General features: G+C 44.1%; 6 protein-coding genes and 1 long non-coding RNA gene across 13 annotated transcripts in view; 2 read left to right on the forward strand and 5 right to left on the reverse strand.

Annotated features, from left to right (window-relative positions):
• LOC125714499 (uncharacterized) overlaps positions 1-11,297 on the forward strand; it is a 127,761-nt gene extending 116,464 nt beyond the window's left edge. For both annotated transcript variants that reach the window (XR_007383762.1, XR_007383763.1), the window contains one exon: positions 10,922-11,297. This is a non-coding gene — a long non-coding RNA (uncharacterized LOC125714499). The remainder of the gene's footprint in view (positions 1-10,921) is intronic.
• LOC125714497 (gap junction Cx32.2 protein-like) lies at positions 1,687-3,614 on the reverse strand. Its single transcript, XM_048985174.1, has 2 exons — positions 3,312-3,614; positions 1,687-2,682 (listed from the first exon to the last, which is right to left on the reverse strand). Exon 2 carries the CDS (start codon positions 2,661-2,663, stop codon positions 1,941-1,943), a length of 723 nt encoding a protein of 240 aa, XP_048841131.1. The 5' UTR covers positions 2,664-2,682; positions 3,312-3,614; the 3' UTR covers positions 1,687-1,940.
• Positions 4,081-6,487, reverse strand: LOC125714496 (gap junction Cx32.2 protein-like). 2 transcript variants are annotated; one of them, XM_048985172.1, is made up of 2 exons: positions 6,354-6,487; positions 4,081-5,103 (listed from the first exon to the last, which is right to left on the reverse strand). In XM_048985172.1, exon 2 carries the CDS (start codon positions 5,085-5,087, stop codon positions 4,287-4,289), a length of 801 nt encoding a protein of 266 aa, XP_048841129.1. In that variant the 5' UTR covers positions 5,088-5,103; positions 6,354-6,487; the 3' UTR covers positions 4,081-4,286. The 2 variants fall into 2 exon arrangements, with proteins under 2 accessions (XP_048841129.1, XP_048841130.1); XM_048985173.1 differs by lacking the exon at positions 6,354-6,487 and adding an exon at positions 5,580-6,333.
• Positions 8,165-10,547, reverse strand: gja13.1 (gap junction protein alpha 13.1). 2 transcript variants are annotated; one of them, XM_048985168.1, is made up of 2 exons: positions 10,406-10,547; positions 8,165-9,845 (listed from the first exon to the last, which is right to left on the reverse strand). In XM_048985168.1, the coding sequence occupies exon 2, from the start codon at positions 9,831-9,833 to the stop codon at positions 8,946-8,948; it is 888 nt and encodes a 295-aa protein (XP_048841125.1). In that variant the 5' UTR covers positions 9,834-9,845; positions 10,406-10,547; the 3' UTR covers positions 8,165-8,945. The 2 variants fall into 2 exon arrangements, with proteins under 2 accessions (XP_048841125.1, XP_048841126.1); XM_048985169.1 differs by lacking the exon at positions 10,406-10,547 and adding an exon at positions 10,362-10,385.
• A 318-nt stretch (positions 11,298-11,615) lies between the features above and the next one.
• On the reverse strand, positions 11,616-14,226 carry gja11 (gap junction protein, alpha 11). The gene is made up of 2 exons (XM_048985170.1): positions 14,082-14,226; positions 11,616-12,627 (listed from the first exon to the last, which is right to left on the reverse strand). Exon 2 carries the CDS (start codon positions 12,606-12,608, stop codon positions 11,727-11,729), a length of 882 nt encoding a protein of 293 aa, XP_048841127.1. The 5' UTR covers positions 12,609-12,627; positions 14,082-14,226; the 3' UTR covers positions 11,616-11,726.
• The window catches only part of tbc1d32 (TBC1 domain family, member 32), a 44,025-nt gene continuing 34,634 nt past the window's right edge, over positions 12,397-21,787 (forward strand). The window contains exons 1-14 of one of the 4 annotated variants that reach the window (XM_048985163.1): positions 12,397-12,528; positions 14,071-14,149; positions 14,333-14,381; positions 17,589-17,656; positions 18,067-18,277; positions 18,357-18,518; positions 18,687-18,864; positions 20,013-20,084; positions 20,171-20,296; positions 20,657-20,735; positions 21,061-21,164; positions 21,241-21,302; positions 21,409-21,559; positions 21,672-21,731. In XM_048985163.1, coding sequence (XP_048841120.1) covers positions 18,123-18,277; positions 18,357-18,518; positions 18,687-18,864; positions 20,013-20,084; positions 20,171-20,296; positions 20,657-20,735; positions 21,061-21,164; positions 21,241-21,302; positions 21,409-21,559; positions 21,672-21,731 — 1,149 coding nt within the window. In that variant the 5' untranslated portion in view covers positions 12,397-12,528; positions 14,071-14,149; positions 14,333-14,381; positions 17,589-17,656; positions 18,067-18,122. The other 3 variants (XM_048985161.1, XM_048985164.1, XM_048985165.1) reach the window with 3 other exon arrangements.
• On the reverse strand, positions 14,472-17,356 carry hsdl1 (hydroxysteroid dehydrogenase like 1). Its single transcript, XM_048985167.1, has 4 exons — positions 16,946-17,356; positions 15,998-16,443; positions 15,638-15,868; positions 14,472-15,292 (listed from the first exon to the last, which is right to left on the reverse strand). Exons 1-4 carry the CDS (start codon positions 17,163-17,165, stop codon positions 15,221-15,223), a joined length of 969 nt encoding a protein of 322 aa, XP_048841124.1. The 5' UTR covers positions 17,166-17,356; the 3' UTR covers positions 14,472-15,220.

The raw sequence follows: 21,787 nt of genomic DNA on the forward strand, positions 1-21,787 counted from the left end.
TTTGTGTCTCAAACTCCAAACTAAATGTGTTATCGCCGTAATAAATGAGTATATACTTGTATCTGTATATTCATGTACGATATACTCGAATTATTTAAATGTGCCTATTGCGCCACCTAGTGTGAATTCAGTTAATAATCTTAGACACGCTGGTGTTTTCAATGGGACAGTCGTCACCCATAACTCGTGTTCACGTTTGTAGAACCCATTCTTAGATTTTATTGCATGCTTCACTGGCAAAATCATTTTTTAAAAATAAATTCAGCTCAAACCAAAGAAGTAAGAAATATTTTACTGCGGTCAAGCCAAAGAAGTATTTTAAAAAATTTATCGTATTAAAAAAAAAAAAAAACAGAACTTTCTCGTACAGCTTTGTGACAAATTGCCTGGATGGATTTATGATTTAACATTTTTCATAGACAACCTTCTAAAAATTGTGCAGTAATCGTGGTATATATTGCATTGCTAATTTTGTAATATTAATAAACGGGTGCATTAGTTCCGCAAACTTAGTTGATTTGTGTGCTGTGTATTTCATTTTCTCTTATGAATGATTTGCTGCCATCTGACTAAACGAATAGTGGTAATTGTTTTGTTGTCCTCGAGAGGGCAGTGTTGTTCTAGTGCGTGTCCTTGGCTGGTGACTGCAGAGAGAACCTCTATGACAGATGTTCATCTGCTCCTGATTTTGCAAAATTTGTGTCATCTGTAAATTTGACTAAATCTAAAGTAATTAGTTATTTTTTGGTTAGCCCTTAATTTTAGGGTTTTATATGTGCTACAGGGTGGCATGGTGGTTAGCACTGTTGCCTCACCAGGGTTTGAGTCTCTGCCATGGTTCCTTAGGTGTGGAGTTTGCATGTTCTCCCTATGTCAACTTGGGGTTTCCTCTGGGTATGCTGGGATTCCCTCCACAGTCCAAATTAGGTTAATTAGAGTTACTAAACTGCCCATTTGTGTGCCCTGTGATGGATTGGTGCCTCACCCTGGGTTGTTCCCTGCCCTGTACCAGTAACCTCTGGAATTGGCTCTGGACCCCCCCCCCCCCCCCTCATGACCCTGAATAGGGCAAGTGGTTATAGAAAATGAGTAGATAAATATATGGGTTACCCTAGGATTTGACCCTTAGGGGTGCTGATTCTGCAAGAAATAGGGGCTGAAATCTCTAAATGGGTTTCAGAGTGACTTACACAAAGGCATGGTGCCTGATCCCCACCTAAATTGGGTCTGGAATTCCCTATATCTGCATGCGTAAAAGCACAGCACAAGGTGTATCTTCAAATTAGCGCGGAATAAGAAAGATCAGCTCAAACGTTACATAAACCAACACAGGTGGCGTTGCACCACTTTGTTACTGGCCATGGTGGAAATGATATTTTGTGTTTTGATGTACAACTAAAGTAAGAAGGAAAGAGCTTATGCTGGGTCTGTTTGTTCAGCTCTTGTGTTTGTAAGATTGTAGAGCCCAAAGCAAACAGGTGTCTGTTTAGCCAGGATTTAGGGAAATTGCATCATGTGCGGTGATTTTGTCTAAGAAAAGTAATGTTTGCGTTTCACGTGGCTTTTCATTGTGTCTGCACACTAGTAATTAACACACACACACAATGAATGAGATTCCAGCTTGATAAATTCAAGTAATTTTTTATGAAGTTAAAGAATACTTTATAAAGCATTAAGACACATTAATTTCAGCAGAATATATATGTATGTAGCTCCTACGTTTTTCTGTGATGATTCAATATGAGGGCACTAAATATATTTATATAAAGACTAACATGTACAAAACACCAAGAGAAAATAAAAAATAAAACTTTTCACTACTACATATCCACCTGTGAGAATGTGATCCTAAAAATGTACATCATGAAACATTAGTGTGTATATAGGTTTGATCACAAATTTCATACTTAAGAAAATATTGCTTTTTTTCATCGGCTACTTTAAGTGCGTCTTCCGTTAACATGTATTGGGATCCCCTTTGTTTTCCTTTTTGACCCACATCTGGAGCAAATCAAGTAAAAGATCTCCAGTACATTCAAAATCAGAGACACGCAGGCCACGACGAGCATGAAGATGATGAAGATGGTCTTTTCTGTCGGCCGAGACATGTAGCATTCAACGTGGAATGGGCATGGAGATCTGGAGCAAACGAACATGGGCTCCAGCACGAAGCCGTAGAGGTAATACTGGCCCACGATGAAGGCCGTCTCAAACAGGATCTTGAAGAAGATTGAGGTCAGGTAGCTGCCTAGAAGATTCCCTTTGAGAGCCACCTTCCCGTGCTCATCTGAGTATTTGGGCAGCTTTGGGCACTGATTCTCTGGGTGCTCCTCCAAGTGCATTCTTAGCTTCTTCTCCTTATGCACGACCAATATAACGTGTCCCAGATACATCAGGGTTGGCGTGGAGACGAAGATGATCTGTATGAGCCAGAAGCGGATGTGGGAGATGGGGAAGGCGCGGTCATAGCACACGTTCTCGCAGCCGGGCTGCTTCGTGTTGCAGACGAAACCAGACTGCTCGTCCCCCCACACCTTCTCGGCTCCAGTAGTCAAGACCAGGATCCTGAAGACGAAGAGGACGGTGAGCCAGACCTTCCCGATGACCGTGGTGTGGGTCTGCACCTTGTCCAGCAGACGGCCCAGGAAATCCCACTCCCCCATCGTTCTCTGATTGCTGGGACTGAAAAACGAAGGCAGGCAGCTTTCTTTAAATTCAGGAGTCACCAAGCTGGCAGAAAAGCCACAGTCACACCGACAAATATGCTCGTAATGTTATATCCAACTTCATCCAAAGTCACTAGCTGATGGCTTTTAGTGTCCTGGGTAATAAAGGTAAATCAACATTATCTGTGATATAAGTTTTTTTTCTTGCCTGTGACACAGGGCTTCTCCGCTAGTCTGTCAAGCTTCTTTGCCGTTTTTTCAGCTATAAAGTCTATGATAAAGTGCAAGCAACTATATAACGGCAGCTATAATAATATTATTATTAATAATAATAATAATAATAATAATAATAATACTTTGATTGCTAGGTAAGAGATGCAGAAAACAAGACAAAATCTGCCGTGAATGTAAGTGTTGTATTAAACAGAATTACATGGATGATATACCTATACACATATGTAATGATTTATTTGTTTTGGTTCATCCAGCAAAAATATTGCAGATTCCGGTGTTTTATCCTGTCCGTTTATTCCTTTTACTCCCTATTGAATTGTGAATTGGATACGGAATGATTGGTTCTTAAGGTCATTCCCTCCAAAGCTTCCCAGAGGCCACACAGGCCAAACCACAGACGACCTGGCTTACCTTTAGAAAGCGAAGACCTTCACCAAAGCTTCTGACTCCTCCTGGTCCTGCAGCCAAATGGGCACTTACCAGCAATCGGCTGTAATCTTCACTTTCTCTGGAATTGCACAATGCTTCCCAAGAAGCTACGTTGTTCCTGACATCCGCGAATTATAAATCTGGCAGGAGCCAATAGTGCACGCAGTGAACTGCTCCTCGATAGGACATTAATGATTGACAGGCGTTCTGACAGCCTCTATAGAAAACAGCTCAAGAGTAATAGCATATGTGGCACGCACGTCACGATAACACGAGGGTCAACCACTTTCCAAAGACTCGGAATCTTCCGGTGCTGCTGAAATATATTCAGGTTTTCGCAACACAAACACCCAACTAAGTGGCCCAGCCGTTTTCCGAGTGGTGCTCACGTTGGGTACAGATATTCAGGACTCAGTTTACACTCAAAAAACGGTGTTGGCAGGGTGAAAGATGCAGGGGCACTTCATGTGAATGTGCAGGTTCTGCCATGTTGGGAAAGAGGCCACTGTGGTGATGCATGCAGCTATACCAGTTTGGGATGAGGTAGAAGGATGCTTGGCAGCGTACTGTGAGCTTCGGTGGGTCTGACTCTGGCTTTGGGACTATATGACTATGAGTCTAAGTCGTGTTTAGAAACGACGCAAGCCTTTGAATACTTAATGTTTATGCTTTTTAAGCCTTTATTTAGTGTAATTACATACATATACTTCGCATACATATACTGATAAAAATAACCACAATGCACATCAAATAGACTAAATTACATGTTTTTATTTGGAAATATTTCTGACAAACATGAATAAATAAAAATCAATTTCTGACTTTGAGACAAAATACATGCAAATATTGATTTGTCCTATTGAGAAAAAGTTTGCTGGATCCATCATAACGCATGTGGGCCAATTTAACATCGAGAGTCACAGCATGTCCCATGTCCTGAGATTGGCGTGCTTGGTCTTATGCTATGCTGTGAGGGCAAGTCTGTCCGTCCTCATTTTTCAGATATACTTTGCTGGACAAAGTACTCTGGCGACTGTCTCCGGACAGTGCAGTGTGCAAAGTGGCCGTGTATTTCTGCTTTTTTCTAGACGAATCCTTCAGCTTTGAGCAGATTAAGTAAAATATCTCCATTACATTCAACAGCAGAGACACACAAGAGATCACTAGCATGAAGATGATGAAGATGGTCTTTTCTGTCGGCCGGGACAAGTAGCATTCAACGTGGAATGGGCATGGAGATCTGGAGCAAACAAACATGGGTTCCAGCACGAAGCCATAGAGGTAATACTGGCCCACAATGAAGGCCGTCTCAAACAGGATCTTGAAGACCAGGTTCACCATGTAGCTGCCCAACAGGTCTCCCTTGATCTTCACTTTTCCGTGGTCATCTGAGTACTTTGGCAGCTTTAGAGTCTGCTCATGGTTTTGTAAATGAATCCTCAGCTTGTTTTCCCGGTGAACGATGAGTAGAACGTGTCCCAGGTACATCAGGGTTGGCGTGGAGACGAAAATAATCTGCATGACCCAGAAGCGGATGTGGGAGATGGGGAAGGCGCGGTCATAGCACACGTTCTCGCAGCCGGGCTGCTTCGTGTTGCAGATGAAACCCGACTGTTCATCCCCCCACACCCTCTCGGCTCCCGCCCCCAGGACCAGGATCCTGAAGACGAAGAGGACGGTGAGCCAGACCTTCCCGATGACCGTGGTGTGGGTCTGCACCTTGTCCAGCAAACGGCCCAAAAAAGTCCAATCTCCCATTTTTCACTTTTTCAGACTGTGGGGTTCAACCAAAATAAAAGAAAGCACTGGTGAACTCTGGGGTCCCAAAGTAGGCCGACAACATTCTGTTATTGTCAATAGGTGACAAACATGACTGTTAAATTATTCAGGGAGTCCTCAAGTTTATTGCCCTTAAACTACAAATTTCACAAAGGATTACAGACTCGGTTTAATTTTGGATTCATGCAAATGAATGCACATTATTCGCAACTATGAGTTTACCTCTCATTTAAAGTACAAACATTTTTCTTATTAATCAGGATGTGTTGAACGTGCAGCACTGCAACCAGCCAGAACTGATTGTTCTATTTTATTTCCTGTGGTTGCTTCTGATTTATATAAAGTTAGAATAAAACAGCAATGCCCGCACACATAAAAAGTCAAAGGTATCCTGTCCTGTTCATTTCACATAAGTACAAAAAGAAAATTTAACCCATCGTGCAGTTGGGTGTAACGCGGGGCAGGACCCACCAGGTGCATGTTATCAGTCAGTCCAGAGAAGCCACTGCTGTCCAAATGCAATATTAGTGCTGGAGTAACTATTAACCTTCTGTAAACTGCGCAGTCTGGCACAGGGCTGAGCTCACAAGGCACTCAGCTCTGAATTGTTCTTACAGAGACGCAAGATTTCTGGAAAATTTTTCTTTTTCTTTTGCTACCACTTCCAGCCGTGGCTCATTAGGCAAATTTCTTTAATCGTACAAAAACAATGAATCAAAAATGTAGCATGTGTATAGAGGGAGACGATGACCAGCAGACCAGGACTGCAGTGTCCTGTCTCTGATTCGGGAGATTCTTCTATAACTCCTCAGGATTCACTAGCCCGCGTCTCTGCTAAACCCGTTCCCGCATAATCAGTGTCTCCATTCCCTTCTCCTGTATCACCTGGTCTTATGGCATAATTATTACATATAAAAAGAGCAGTGGGTATTAGACCCACAACCCAGACCAGGACTAGCGGTTTGAAAATGGAGGCATGGGTACGTTTGGTGAAAATGTAACTTCAGTTTAAGTGCTATACATTAATGGCACAAAGCAATATTAATGTTGTAAATAAATGAATGCAAAATATCTCATGCCTCATAACAGATCAAAGTATATTTAAGAAATGCTCTCAGTTCATTTCAATACAGCAATATTGAATTAAACGCTTGGCATACAGTTTGGAGAGAGATATGTTTCAGCAAACTGGCTACAATTTTTAAAACTATTTTGCCTTCCCCATTAAAGCAAAACGTTGCTCACCTCTAAGTCTTCACTGTCGAGTGCCAGTTACTAGGTAGTTGTGATGAATCTTGTTTTTTTTTCCAGAGAGATTGCACAAGATGTACCAAAGTGTCACTTTGGCCATGGACTGTATTCTGAGGAGTGCCAGAATACTGTGGTTTATTATTAATTGACAGGACCTTGAAAAACTCACATGAAATACAAGTGTTTTCGGAAAGAGACCCCTCCCTGTCATCAGTCACCCGCGTGTCGTTTTCTAAAGGAAACAAACGAAGCCATGAGCGGCTGTTAAAACTGACGTCTCCTGAAGATAGATCTCAATATAAACTTTTTCTGTAGTATACAGGGCAAAGTGGAAACACTTTGGATGAGTGTTGGATGATTATTATTGTTATTATTGTTATCATTATTGTTATTAGTAGTAGTAGTAGTAGTAGTGGTGGTAGCAGTAGTAGTTGTTGGAGTGGTAATAGTGGTCGTTGAAGTAGTATGTTCTGAGTATGAAAGATCTACCAAAGTTTTTTTTTAATTATTATTATTCCTAACCAGGTAAAAATGACTAGTTTGCACTTATCCAAAAAGTTCTCTGTCCTCTAACACCATAAACCCGACTGTACCCAGAATGTGGTCGTCATTTCATTCTCGCTGCTCTGACGGGCACCCTCACGCGTATGTGTGTTTTGGGGAAACGTGCAGACCCAAACACCAATCCTCAGCCCAGCGGCGCCCCCTAAATGGGACGAGCACTGTGACCCCAGACAGCGGCGTAAGCTCTCCTCTCAGCACCATGATTCTCCCATTTTAATTTAGGATACTGTTTGTATATTAGTTGAAGCATTTAAAATTAATTTAATGAGCGTATATTTTTATAATTTCCAGATGCTTTCCATAGCTACAAATTCATCCCTAGGCACAGTGAGGAGGAAGCTAATTCCAGAAAGCCAGGCAGGGGACATCCGGGACAGGATGCCAGTCCAGAAAGCCAGGCAGGGGACATCCAGGACTGGTTGCCAGTCCAGAAAGCCAGGCGGGGGACATCCGGGACAGGATGCCAGTCCAGAAAGCCAGGCAGGGGACATCCAGGACTGGTTGCCAGTCCAGAAAGCCAGGCGGGGGACATCCGGGACAGGATGCCAGTCCAGAAAGCCAGGCGGGGGACATCCGGGACTGGTTGCCAGTCCAGAAAGCCAGGCAGGGGACATCCAGGACTGGTTGCCAGTCCAGAAAGCCAGGCGGGGGACATCCGGGACAGGATGCCAGTCCAGAAAGCCAGGCAGGGGACATCCAGGACTGGTTGCCAGTCCAGAAAGCCAGGCGGGGGACATCCGGGACTGGATGCCAGTCCAGAAAGCCAGACAGGGGACATCGGGGACTGGATGGCAGTCCAGAAAGCCAGGGGACGAAGGCGGGGGACATTGGCACACATTCACAGTACGGATAATTTACCCAAAGCATGTATTTCAGTGGCAGGGGGAAAGCGGAATATCTGGAGGAATCCCACACACACTTGGGGAGAACATGCAAACTGCTGAAACGCAGTTGGGATTCAAGTGGGATTCAAAGCCCTTTCCCTGGGGGTGAGAGGCTGCACATGAAGCTACTGTATTCCCCCCCCCCCCCCAAATACCCATATTTAAGCATATTTATTTGGTTTCGCGACTGCAAATGGTCTGCGTGAGTCCATGCAACTTTCGTGCAGGAATATTTTGTCCTGCTGGATCCCTATTTTTTTAATTGAATTTTTGTTGCACTTTTTTAAAATTTTATTTGCTGTATGTCATGTAGTTTTAACTGGTTTCTTGTTTCTTTTGTGAACAAAGGAACAATGCTGAAATACTGTCATTTTTATTTAAAAACCCAAGGAACGAAGCAACATAAAATACATCTGAAAACCTTAACATTGTTTTTTAATATTAAGTCACTTATCACACATCAGTCACAATTGACATCAGCATAAAAAGACATGAAACTACGTGGAAAAACACCAGACACAACATGCAACCAAATACAATAAAAAGTATTTTGTAGTCAATGAGTTTTATTGAATTATCGTATTACTTACATGTTTATATAAATACAGGACATTGTTAAATATTGAATATTGAATATTGTAGCAAGCATGCATGTACAAAGTAACGGATCTAACATCTATATTGCACTTCTTGTTGAAATGTAATATCCATCCACCCATTTTCCAAACCGCTTATCCTACTGGGTCGCGGGGGGTCCGGAGCCTATCCCGGAAGCAATGGGCTCGAGGCAGGGAACAACCCAGGATGGGGGGTCAGCCCATCACAGGGCACACTCATACACCATTCATTCACACATGCACACCTACGGGCAATTTTAGCTACTCCAATTAACCTCAGCATGTTTTTGGACTGTGGGGGGAAACCGGAGTACCCGGAGGAAACCCCACGACGACATGGGGAGAACGAAATGTAATATTTCAGTCTAAAATAAAAAAACAACAGCTTTTTGCATTTGCTTGATTTCAGCTGAATAATGAAGTCTGTGACTTGTAGGATAGATGCTATGGCGTGACTGAATTTGCGGCACATGAAATATTTCACACTTTGAGGAGAGACACACCAGCATGCCGCTTGACACTCAGGGGCTGCTCAGCAGCGTTTTCTCCTCCTTTGACCCATCCCAGTTCCCGTCGGTACTCTGGAGCCGACTCTGATCACTCTCCCGCTTAAGGTTCATCTCGTTCTGCCGGCTTCCCTCCTCGCGGTCCACCTGCATCTGCCAGCTAAGCGAGGTAGATCCGCTGGGATACTTTGTGTAGATCTTCTGCTGCTTCTGGACCGGCCTTCGTCGTCTGCACTTCACTCTAGTGCACAGCAGGTAAAGGACTTCGGCGACATTCAAGGCCAACGAGATGCACGACACCACCAGCATGAAGATGATGAAGATGGTCTTTTCCGTCGGCCGGGACATATAACACTCGACCGTGAACTTGCAAGGTTTCCTGGAGCAAGGGAACATAGGAACCATGACAAACCCATACAGGTAGTACTGGCCCAGGATGAACGCCGTCTCGAAGATGATTTTGAAGAGCAGCTGCGTCATGTAGCTGCATAGCAAGTTGCCTTTGATCTTGATCTTGCCCCTGTCGTCGGTGTACTTGGGGGTCTTTAGCGTGCCGTTCTCTTTGTGCTGCTTCAGCTGCTGCCGGATCTTCTTCTCCTGGTGGATGACATGCAGGGCATGTCCCAGGTACATCAGGGTTGGCGTGGCCACGAAGATGATCTGCATGACCCAGAAGCGGATGTGGGAGATGGGGAAGACGTGATCATAGCACACGTTCTCGCAGCCGGGCTGCTGGGTGTTACAGATGAACCCCGACTGCTCGTCCCCCCACACGCTCTCGGCCCCCGCCCCCAGGACCAGGATCCTGAAGATGAAGAGCACGCTCATCCATATCTTCCCGATGACAGTGGAGTGAGCTTGAACCTTGTCCAGAAGTTTGGATAGAAACGACCAGTCTCCCATTCTTTAGATTTTCTTTAAAGAACAGAAAATTAATGATTACATTAGCCCAGGATGAACTGCGACCATCAAATGTCAACGTTTCACTTGGGTCAAACATCGTCACGATCATCCCAGTGGCCAGTCTAAACGAACGAACAACGCAGTTGGATATTTAAAAATCAAAAAAAGAAATCAACAAAAAGGCTGAACAGCACTTATTAAAATTATTAAGGATGACTGCTCCTATGAAAATTCTGTCAACATGTCTGAACACATTTTATCTCTAGATAATTCCGTCCAGTTACTATACTATAATATTTTACATATTGATTTTACTATATGTCTACGTATACACAAAAAACACTAGGAAGAAAATGCCAGAGTTTTGTAGTTTGCTTAATTATGAGCTATGATCATCAAAGATGATAGTTTCCTTTAAAATTTTTAAGAATATATACGAACATACATATAATGTAAATATTTACAAGGAATTAACATGTACATATTTGAAGCATACATTTATTTCAGAATTTGTCCTCAAAAACATACATGCTTTTTTTCCAGAAGGTTAGTTGATAAAATTGTGCTCTTACCTTTACACACAACCTGTTCCTTTTGTGTCGGCTAGCACCTCTAAGGAGGGAGAGGTACTCTGGGTTGGACCTTGAGTTTTTGGCTTGTGGAAAGTTGTGCAATCGACGCACAGACTGGCAAGCCGTCACGTTCCTGGACACTCAGCAAATATCACAGAGGGAATTCGAAAAGCTAAACTCCCGATGCAATAATATGTTGGCAGGCGTGTTAATGATTGATAGGATCTCACAATAAAGGTCAAATACGTTCAAAAAAAGAGTTTCCTTGTCATCTTCTGACGTGATATTTATACATAATATGCAATATAGTATAAGTGGTGAAAAATGTCAGCCGCAAATATATTTTGTGCATTTTTACTAAAGGAAATGTTTGTTGCAATGCACTGAATTATCTCTGAAATCTTTGCATACTTTTAATATAATTACTGTATAGGACAAACCAGAATCCAGTTTATACATCTGATATTTGATTTTATTTTTTATGAAAGCTTAGTGTTTGTCATGTTTATCTTCCAGAAACTCCAGCAAAAACATCCATCAGGCCGCAGATGCCAGGCTGAGAATCTCCGCTATGCTGTGCGGCGCGAATCGGTAACGCGTGTAAACGCTTCCAGTACATTGTCTTGAAATCACAATTTACTCAGCAACATTTATTTATTGCGAATCACAAGAAAATTAGTTTAATATTAATTAGCTGCTAACTGCGTTCTTCCACTCAGCAGAATGACTATGAAGTTGAATCTAATTTAAAGTCATAAAATCTCATGCAAATATAAGCTGAAATATGTACAATACTGTGCAAAGTCTTAGGCAGTCAAAGACAATGTCTAAGGCTATTTATCTGGGTAGAAAATGCAGATTTGCTCAGAAAACAATACAATTCAACATTCAATCGTATTGTATATATATGAACAGTAACATGATAAAAAAAAAAAAAAAAAAAAAAAGAATTTCTTAATTTGTTCTCAAGAACGTTTCTGGTATGTTGCTGGATGGTTAGATGAGCACTGGTTTGGTTCCCAAACATCTCCTCAGGGGCACCTCAGCCATTCCATGTATTTGTTAAATTTCACCAACAGCCTAGTCAATTGATCCACTTAATTAGCTAAATACCTGAATGAGGTGGTGATTAGCCAAACAAGGCGTGCCAGGGGTCAGATAGAAAAATACGCAGGTGCACTGGCTGCTTGCTGCAGATACTGGGGTGACTTTAGGAGATGTTTTGAAATGGCTAAGCTGACACACTTTGACAGGAGTAATATCATACTTTTACATCAACGTGAAGATCATTTTCTTTGACTGTGTAGTACTTGTTAGCTGTTCAAATTTGAACTTCCTCCAGGTTGATGCTGTTGTCTTCTGAAACCAGGCTCTTGGTGAGACCGCTCGCTAGCTTTCTCCCGTGGAGCTGCAGCTCCATGTTCACCCAGTTCTGAAGCGCCTGGTCCTTGTTTCTACGCTCATCTTCATCGTCTGTCACCCTGTAGTCCTGCTTCCTCTCCATGCACGAGCTGACCTTCTTAGCGCACAGGTAGAAGATTTCAGCCAAGTTGAGGAGCAGCGACACACAGGCAACCACCAGCATGAACCAGATGAAAACATTTTTCTCGGTGGGCCTGGACATGAAACAGTCCACTTGGTGAGGGCAGGGAAACATGTTGCAGACATAACGGGCCCGGAGATTGAAGCCAAACAGATAGTACTGGCCCATGATGAAGCCAAGCTCCAGAAGGATCTTAGTGATCACGTTGGCCAAGTAGCTCTGCAAAAGGCGCCCGTGAAGGCTGACCTTGCCCGTGCTGCTGATGTATTTGAGGGTCTTGCACTGTTTTTTCAAGATCAGACTGGTGCATTCGTCCTGGGCCCGCCTCTCCATCTTTTGGCGGATCTTCTTTTCTGTGTGGATGATGTGCATGACATGGCCCAGGTACACCAGGGTCGGCGTGGACACAAACACAATCTGTAGCACCCAGAAGCGGATGTGGGAGATGGGGAAGGCTTTGTCGTAACACACGTTCTCGCAGCCGGGCTGCTTCGTGTTGCAGATGAAGTCTGACTGCTCGTCCCCCCACACCTTCTCAGCCCCCGCCCCCAGGACCAGGATCCTGAAGACGAACAGGACGGTAAGCCAGACCTTCCCGATAACCGTGGTGTGGGTCTGCACCTTGTCCAGCAGACGGCCTAGGAAATCCCACTCCCCCATCGTTTTCTGATTGCTGGGACTGAAAAACAGAGGAAGGCAGCTTTTGTTAATACATATTAACAAAATATGGATATATATGTTAGTTCATATATCAGCCTCTGTGTCTGCGGTCAGAAGGTCAGAGGTTCAAGCCCCATTCTTAGCAGAATAGTCACATGCTTGTGGGCCCTGAACACCATAGCTCTAGGGGTGCTGCATGTTGTCTGACACTCTGCTGTGGCCCCCAACCTGGGTCCCACCTGCATGCATGTCTCATGGAGAGCATGATGGGATAGGCAAAAAGAGAACCTCCCCACAGGGATGAATAAGTGTCACTTACCCAAAAAAATCATACTCAGGATTAAGTTGTAATCAAGCATTTACATGCTCTTCAATGAATACTTTGTGAGACAGGAGTAAGGTATCTTTATAATACATTTCTAAATTTGATTGTAAGTGAATCTTTTTATTTGTCAGTATATTATCAAATGAACAATTTATTAATAGTTAGGAGCAAAGCTTATGCCTAGGTTCTATGGTGAAACACATCGTAATCAACTGTTTACCTTTAATAGGTGTGTCTGAGCAGGGAAATCTGCAAACTGTGTTGCAAACTGCCCCCCCAGGACTGGAATCTGGGAACCCTGCCTTAAACTAAAGTTACTTGAAAAACATATACTGAATTACACCAAATCAAATGTAACACACGTTATCTAGATGCTAAAGTGTTTTCAGCTATATATTCTGCAACGAGTGTTTAAATGTGTCCTTTATTCAAAACCCACTTTCTATGTCAAAGGACCCAGAGAATATTTTGTGTAGATTAATATAAACAATACAGCTTATCCAAAGTAGTGGGAACCAGGGACTCGACCTTGTTCAATCCCAAACATCAACTGTCTGTTATGAGTGCATAGACAAGTGTTAGAAGCATATTCATGCACTGCTGCTGTCCTCTTCCGAATCGGTTTATATTATTCCAAGATTCCCATGACAGAGTAATCACTAATGATTTACTGGTATACAGATTTATTAATGGCATTTTGCAGAAACATGAATGCAAGACATTGCACAGGTGCATCTGACATGTCAAAATTTTTAATTCATTTATTATACAGCGTCATTTATTTTTTGCACTCCAAAACATTATATTGGCAGTAATCTTTGATTTCAAGTTTGTTTATAGGGGTTTTATAAATCATTATAAATTAATTGATGGTTGCTTATTGAATTATATTCGATTACATGGTTTGTCTTGTAAAAGATTTAGTAAAATACATTGGAACATTTTCCTGTACGTAACCGGCTTGTTAATAAAATCTGGACAATCCGTAAGTAAACTTTCAAACAAATTGTTCTTCAGTTATTTTAATTAAACAAAATATGTAACAGTCTAAAAAGTTTCAGAGTGACACTTAAGACCCTCAGCATTTTTTAAAGCACCTTAACCCGCCAACTGAATTCTTCCTGTTCGTTCCTACAGTGAGCACTCACCCAAAGTCACCTCTGTGCTGAAGAGTACGCCGGACCGACACGCAGCTCTGAGAGTCCTTCCAGAAGATGTGAGAGAACGTTCAACCCTTCCTCTTATTACTGTGGATGATCCCTTTTGGGAAAAAAAAAACATCCATCCACAGTGGGTGGGCTTTAACCCAACAAGAACCAGTGGTGGATCAAATGCAAAATGGTGCAGAGGTCAAAAACTGGCAGTTGTGAATGACAATCCTCTGCATACCAACCCGCAGGAGAAACAGCTGCCCTGTCCTGGATACCTTTAGTCCCTTTTTTCGAGAGGTAAGCCTTCGCTTTCAAAAAACAGCCATGTATGTAAAATCCAGATGTTGCACCACTTAAAAACCTTGACAGAAAATACTACACAACTCATAGAAGACCAAAGTACTTTTATTTACACTCTTCACACAGTTTTCATTGGGCACATCCAAGCAGTGTTCAGCTGTACAAGCACGATAACAAATATGTCATGAAGAAAAACAGGACAAATTACCTCCACAAGCATGTACCTCTGACCAACTAAGGCCAACACCGTTGGCTAGATATATTGTGATCATTTTATACAGGATTGCACTAACAACAGCCAGTCAGTAAAGCTGACCAATTAGAATACTGCTACCTAGCAAAGTAGTCGACAATCAGGACGAGTTGTTTACAATGCAACACTGTTCCCAAATTAGTATAATAACAAGAAATAGAAGAACATTGTTCCATAAAGAAACTATACACTTTGTCAATTCAATCACACTTTACAGAAAAGTGTCTTAAAGATTCAGCAAGACAGCCTGCTTTGACCCTGTGCACCAAACAGTTCGCAGTAACCGATAGGAGACGTTCCGAAGCACTACATCTAAATGTACAAATTTTACATGAATCACTATCCTGAAGGATACAGGTCTTTTCAATGTTTACATTCAGCTTAAACAGCCTCGGCCAAAAGTACGAGGTACCGCTGAACTCTTAGATTTTAAGACACAAACGTCAAGGTGTCTAACATTTCACACGCAAGCCTTTAAAGTTCAGGTTTACAATGACTTGTGTTGCCGTTTTCGCTGGGACTTGAAGTGCTTGACATCGTCGTGCTGTCAGATGACCGGGCTGGAAAGCTCGGCATGGGCGACCTACTGTGTTCTTGAGAACATGCGTGTTCCCCAAACCCAAATCCATTCAGGCATGTACTGAACAAGCCAAAACTGAAAAACAAAAAAAAGAAATTAGTTTACAACAAAAGACAGATTGCAATACTCGTGCTGATCAGTACTGTTCCCAGAGATGTGCAGTGCAGTCCCTTTTGAGAACCGTACCAAACCGTACTGGGTGATTTGCTGTTTCACAGAAGAATCAAATCAGGTTGAAGAAAGATGGTTCTCATGCTGCAGGTGTATCAACTATCAAATTTGTTCATGCACTTCATTTGATAGAGCGATAATGCTTAGCTTAGCCTAGCTTTTAGCTTAGCATAGCTCTAGGACCAAAGCTTTTCCACTTTTGACCCTCAGCCTCCAGACCTCTCTTCCCAAAGGCATCACCTGATGTACCTGCAGTGAATGTGGCCAGTATCCCGTTGTCCTGTGGGAGATGCCTAGAGTGGAGATGGCGTGCCGGGCATACACCTGAGGCTGAGGTTCCAGCCATCCACCACTGTGCCCGCCTTCGCCCGACACTCTCCCCTCCTGGGTCCCAATCCGGAATGGGATCAGGCTCTGTACAAAGACCCCTCTGTGTCGATACTCGTAATGCAGTGCTCGGCTGAAGTGGTCCAAGTAGGCCTAGGAGCAAAAGCGTCACTCTGAGAATGATTAAGCTGAAAACCACAGCCGCCATCCATAGCCAACACACCACAGACCCCATTCATAACCATAATACCCCTGGTTTTTTAAAGGCTACAATGTACTGACCGCGACTGCTGTGAAAGCCACCTTGTTGGGAGTAGGTTTGCAACACAGTCCGGATGAGATGTTAACTACTGCCCCCCTGCCCCTCTCCACCATGCCCGGGAGCACAATGCGCGCCAGTAGTGTGGCAGCTGCCACGTTTCTGCTGACGGCGTCCCACAGCTGCTCCTCTGGCAGGCCGGTGAAGGCCTGCATGGAGCCCAAGGACACATCCACGCTGTTTATCAGGAAGCCTATATCTTTGTCCTGAAGCACATCTCTGATAGGCTGGCACACGCCGTGTCCCTTGCTGAAGTCTGCTTGCACCGACAAGGCAGCCACCCCGTGAGAATCGGCGATAGCCTTGGCTGTGCCCTCCACGCCCCGACCGTCGGGGCTGATTAGGATAATGCTGACGCCCTTCCTCGCCAGCTCCTCCGCATACGCCTTCGCTAGATCTTCAGAAGCACCTGTGTTTAGTGGGTGGAGACGGAGACTGCTCAGCAACCATCGCCAACACAAGCCCCGAGTCACATCACTGATACTGCCATCAACATGCTTGTGTGCTAGGCAAGACCGAAGCCATGGAGTCAACACGGGGGGGGGGGGCAAGGCCATAATTATAATATACATCTGAATATTGGGGGAGATGTGTCCCTCCCAATGTATATTACAATTACGGCCTTGGTGCATTTTTAAAACCTCCATCCTTTAAGGAATCACAGCTTTAAGACTAATCAGGGACACTTGTGGAGATATTGGGCCCCGTGAAATAATATCATATTGAGCCACCTACCCAGACCAATCCAATTATGTTACAAATTCTTTTAGCCCCCTATTTGCGGCGGCCCTTAAACTAATATATACTCAGAATACACAATACCCCAGAAGGCCTCCCATTTTGAATATAAATGATTGACTGTTACAATTAGCATGCTGCAGGCACACAGTTACTGGCCGAATCGAGCGTACCCAAGACAACAGCCCACTCGCCGAATCGATGCAAAAGGTCCCCGCTGTGCATCAGCCGCGGAAGGAAATGCAGCCTGATCAAGCTGTAGCAGTCCCTGGCAAAGACGACGGCCCTACTGGTCGTGTAAACGGCGCCCACCAAGGCCAGGGCTTCTACATAACAATGGCACGAACGAGCAATTTCTCTGTACAGCAGCTGGAAGCTGTCAACAGCAGCCATATCCCTCCCTAGTTCTTTACACCTGGTAGTAAGATATGTTAGGGTTTACAATGCCGGCTAGCTCTGTAACTGTAGTTGAGCTAAAAATTACAATAAAGAAATTGCATTATTTTCTCTATTAACGTTTACAGAACTCTCTAATTTACCGGCGAGTTGACATCGGCAGGGCTCACCCGGAAAACATTCTAGCAGAACCTGCGATCACGTGATTTTCACTCCAGCGTCATTTCATTAGCTAGAACAAATCTTGGATGCTTTGCACAAAACTGTTCTCCATGTACAAAAAATAATTACGAATCAATAGGCTTTAAATATATGTAAGTCTTTAAAAATTCCATTTCGGCGATTCTTTAATTTTACAACATTAACTGACTACATTTCCCATAAGGCTATGCAACAGTATCCACTTCCTTGTTTCCATAGAGATTGGACTCAAAGCAACGAGGTCATGCTCTTTTGCATTTACTTTGAAGCATCATATTCTCTGCATGGTAAGAGGACGCCAGTCCCCCAGGGTTGCATGTTTGCTGTGGCATTAAAAGAGAGAAACGCAGTTTTCTCGAGACGTAAACCAGAAATAGGAAAACCGTATTGTGAGTGGGCTCTTTAATAAACAATACAAGGTAAAATAAGAAAGCTAACTCGGGCTGTTAAACTGTGAGTATCAGCTTGCATTTTAGCTGGAATGTATATACATTTACTGATATGTTATTTTTAATAAATACGTCTGTCTTGTATATGTATTGTTATTTTCGATATGGAATCTTTTGTGGCAACAGACTTTGGAAGAATAAAACAGAAGTGTATTAAAACTGTGCCTAGATAAGTTGCGTGTCGTTAAGACTTCCCGCCAGCACCGCAGATCCCTGCCTGAAGCTGCCTATGCTGCTCCCCCCCCCAGCCTGAGACTGAAGCATCTTAAATAGAACGGCAAGAATAAATGAGGGTGCGGGCGCCATGTCTCAGCTGTCGGCCGAAGACGAGGCGGAGCTGGAGACGCTGCTGAGGCGCATGCTGAAGAGCGTCAAGGAGCGCATCCGGGGGGCGCCGTCCGTGGAATGCGCCGAGGAGCTGCTGCTGCACCTGGAGGAGACGGACCAGAACTTCCACAAGTACGGCCCCCTCCCCGCCTCGCTGTCTGAGCTGGGAAGCGTGTCTGCGCATCCGACTGACCGATGTGTCTCTGGGCAGTTATGAGCTGGTTAAGTACCTGCGGCGGTATATCGACGGCGCCCTGGGGATGGTCATAGAGGAAGAAACCGAGGGATGCGCACGGATGGAGGGACAGGCGATTGCATGGGGACAGGACACGCAGGTGCATGACGTCACAAGGAGGGCTCGGGATTCGGCCGAGTAAGTGGTCTTAGCCTCATTAAAGAATCACCCTCAGATATATAAATAAACTGCGTTTGTCCTGGGTCCACATAAATCCAGCTTCTCATTGTGATGTGATATAAGGCTGAAGACTTATTAATGAGTAGTATTTTATGCCTTAATGTTTGACTTGTTTCTCCCTGTTAGATATAAACACATGATGCAGACACTGAAGAACACTATGATGGTGGTGGTGGAGTCACTAATCAATAAGTTTGAGGAGGATCAGCTGAAGAAGGAAGAGATGCACAGGAGGAGCCACCGTGAGCAGTTAGATGGCCACTACATGGACAACTGCTCTGATAGTGACTCCTCATTCAGTCAGGTATGCAGTCCGGAGAACGTCCGTACATCCGCCGTCTAGCTGCTTATCCAGTATGGGATCATCGTTTGATTAATTCGAAGCTGCCGTTTTGCATATAGGACCATCCAGGACAGAGCAGGTCAGTAGCTGGATGAATTAGTTTAGATGTTCTTGGAAACGATGTTAAGATGCTTAAACATGTTCAGATGTTTCTCGGAGGTCAGTAATTAAAGTTGTTTTCATGTGGAGGAGGGATCTTCAGCTGTCATCTCCTTGGCGATCGAAGGGCTGTAAGATGGGATGTAGTTCCTCATGAGCGAGTTGCTGGATGTGGGTGTTCTCTCCACCAAGACTCAAAAAGCCGGCATTAAGGACTAGAACGCGATTCACCTGCCTGTAGGGAGTCGGTGAAGAGAGACAAATAGGGGTGTAAAGTTTAAGCATTATACCCTGGTTCGTTTTTCTTTATTTCCTGCTTATTGCAAATGGCCTATAAAAGGTGATGGAGGGTTTTGTTTATTTTAAGGGAGGTGTGTGTGTGTGTGTGTGTGTGTGTGTGTGTGTGTGTGTGGGTGGGAGGGTGGGGGGGGGGGGGGGGGGGGCAGGCAGGGTATCTGTGGGAGTGATGCTGTGGCTCAGTTAGTGCCCGTATTGGTTTGCATGTCAGTTACTGGGCTTATGCACATCCTCAGCAAAATTAACCCTGCTCCATGCCTCACAGCCAAGATGGATGGATGGGTGGATGGATGGAGTCTGAGTCACTCTGGACTGTTCACTTTGTATTCACTGTGCGCAGCAAGACTATTTGTACTGCCCTGCTTTTTAGCTTCTTTTTTCTCTTAGAAGGTACTTTCATCCAAATCCGCTTGCATCTTTACACATGCATGCTCTTTTATTTTCACTAAGTTCTTATAGGTTTGTGGTCTTCACTGAAAATTTGGCACAATTTCCGTCACAAACCCACCTCTTCAATAATAACATTTGCTTTGTTCATACATTATAAACCTGTTATTATTGATCATTTTTACTCTCCAAAAGTTCTGCCTTTATGTTTTTTTTTTTTTTTTGCGAACAGTTAAATCTCTCAATTGAAGCATTGAGTGGTATTACAACAGCAGACAGTTATGATTCAAAAGGAGGCATTTTAAAAAATTTCTTTTTGCACACAGAGCTATGGCTTCATGAAGCAGGAGCAGCTGCAGGCCGTCACTGGGAAACTGGACCAGGCCCAACCCAAAGAGGTACAGGAAGCAGGGCCACTCCTGTTGGGCTGGTCCCACTGCGACGTGCGCGTGAGCGTGTGCGTAAGCATGTCCTGCGTCAGCAGGTGCGCCGGGAGGCCCTGCAAGTGCTCTGCGCAGCCCCCCCCTCCGACGTGCTGGCCTGCGAGAGCTGGAGCAGCCTGCGCAGGAGCCTCTCCGCCGCCTTGGCTGACCCGGACCCGGAGCTCAGCGTAAGCCGGGCTGGGGGAGGCTGTAGGGTCAGCGGGAGTCACAGCAGTGCCTCCTAGTGCTCCCCGATGGGCAGGGCAGTTTGCACCTCACTTATAACCAGGGAGGTGTGTCACAGAGGCGGATTTAAGGTAGTCTGGGCTAAATGTAAGTGGACGAGGATTAAGTCCATTTAAATCTTATATCCGAAGTTATCCAGTTAAGTAAGGAAATCAGACTTTGTGATACAGGCCCCTGGCCGCACCGCCTTGCCGGCTTTGTTTCTGAGTAACTCTTTGCCTTTGTGAAGATGTGCACTTGGTTTTTATTTTGTAAAATTCTCCAAAGCTTTAACTTTTCTTGTTTCGTTTTCTTTTCCTTAGGAAAAAGTCCTGAGGTTCTTTGCGAAAACCTTTTCGTCTTCCCCGTTGAACATAACCAGAGAGATTTATACTAGTCTGGGTAAAGTCTTGTGTTTCTCTTTCAGTTTCCTCAATTTTAGTTGTATTCTTGGGAATAAAGTGCTGTGTTGCTCACTACTGTAATGAAGTGCACTGGCAGTTGTGTGTAATACTCTTCACATGAGCTGGTCATTAGCTCTTTTTACAGTGTATGTACCTTTTTAGCAAATTTGAGTGTTTTCCTGTCAATACCGACTTCGATTTCGAGCTGCAGAGACTAGCCAGTAAGCCGCTAGTCGCCGCTCTGCAGGATTACGGTTGGCTGTATCTTAGTGCATATAGCTGGTTAATCTCAGATCCTGAACCTCTTTTTTTTTAACACATAGCTAAAAGTCTGGAGTCTGACTTCCTGGTGCAGAAGCTGAGCTTTCCTTCAGGATCTGCTGTGCTTGACATTAATAGGCCAGAAGTAGCGCGTCTTCTCAAACAGGTGTGTCACACTGCCCTGTTAATGGAAATACTGTAGGTGACCTATGTGCTTTGTTAAAAATGCCTTCTCCCCCCAGATGAGATTACTCAACGATTTCCAACAGGAAGTGCCGGCTTTTTGGATACGCCACCCAGAGAAGTGAAGTTTCTTTATTTATGATGGAAACGTGTCTTTTGTCTGCGGAGAACCGGGTCCCACATTGGGCCTCACTCTTCGTGACTGGGATTCTTTTGGGTATTCCCAGGTACATGGAGGAGATTATAGAGAGCACTCTGTCGCTCCTGGCCGTACAGTTTGAGTACAGTTCAGGCCCGCAGCGCACAGAGAGGTTTCTGGAACCTGGCCACTTGATTGCCTTGCTAGACATCAGAGCCACCTGGTTCAAAAAGTGGATGGTAAGCATTCCAGGGCAGTGCCGTTCCGGCCAGCTTATTGGCGATGGATGGATGGATTGATTTATTTTTTTTTTACTGCATCTTAAAAATAATCAGCTTTTCTGGTTTCCAGCATGGCTACTATAGCAGGACCGTGGTGTTAAGGCTCCTGGAAAGGAAGTACAGGTCACTGGTGAGTGTGTCACATGACAGGCTCTGTCAGACCAAAGGACACTTTGGATGGTTTCT

This window comes from Brienomyrus brachyistius, chromosome 19 (assembly GCF_023856365.1).
Source record: "Brienomyrus brachyistius isolate T26 chromosome 19, BBRACH_0.4, whole genome shotgun sequence".
Lineage (NCBI taxonomy): Eukaryota > Metazoa > Chordata > Actinopteri > Osteoglossiformes > Mormyridae > Brienomyrus > Brienomyrus brachyistius.

Bases quoted from the DNA above. Each gene is read 5' to 3' on its own strand.
- gja11 (XM_048985170.1), bottom strand. From the start codon at position 12,608: ATGGGGGAGTGGGATTTCCTAGGCCGTCTGCTGGACAAGGTGCAGACC.
- hsdl1 (XM_048985167.1), bottom strand. From the start codon at position 17,165: ATGGCTGCTGTTGACAGCTTCCAGCTGCTGTACAGAGAAATTGCTCGT. The intron at 16,444-16,945 runs GTACGCTCGATT...CACTAAACACAG, and splicing joins CGAGTGGGCTGTTGTCTTGG to GTGCTTCTGAAGATCTAGCG. The intron at 15,293-15,637 runs GTACATCAGGTG...TTTGTTTTTCAG, and splicing joins ACTGGCCACATTCACTGCAG to TTTTGGCTTGTTCAGTACAT.
- LOC125714497 (XM_048985174.1), bottom strand. From the start codon at position 2,663: ATGGGGGAGTGGGATTTCCTGGGCCGTCTGCTGGACAAGGTGCAGACC.
- LOC125714496 (XM_048985172.1), bottom strand. From the start codon at position 5,087: ATGGGAGATTGGACTTTTTTGGGCCGTTTGCTGGACAAGGTGCAGACC.
- gja13.1 (XM_048985168.1), bottom strand. From the start codon at position 9,833: ATGGGAGACTGGTCGTTTCTATCCAAACTTCTGGACAAGGTTCAAGCT.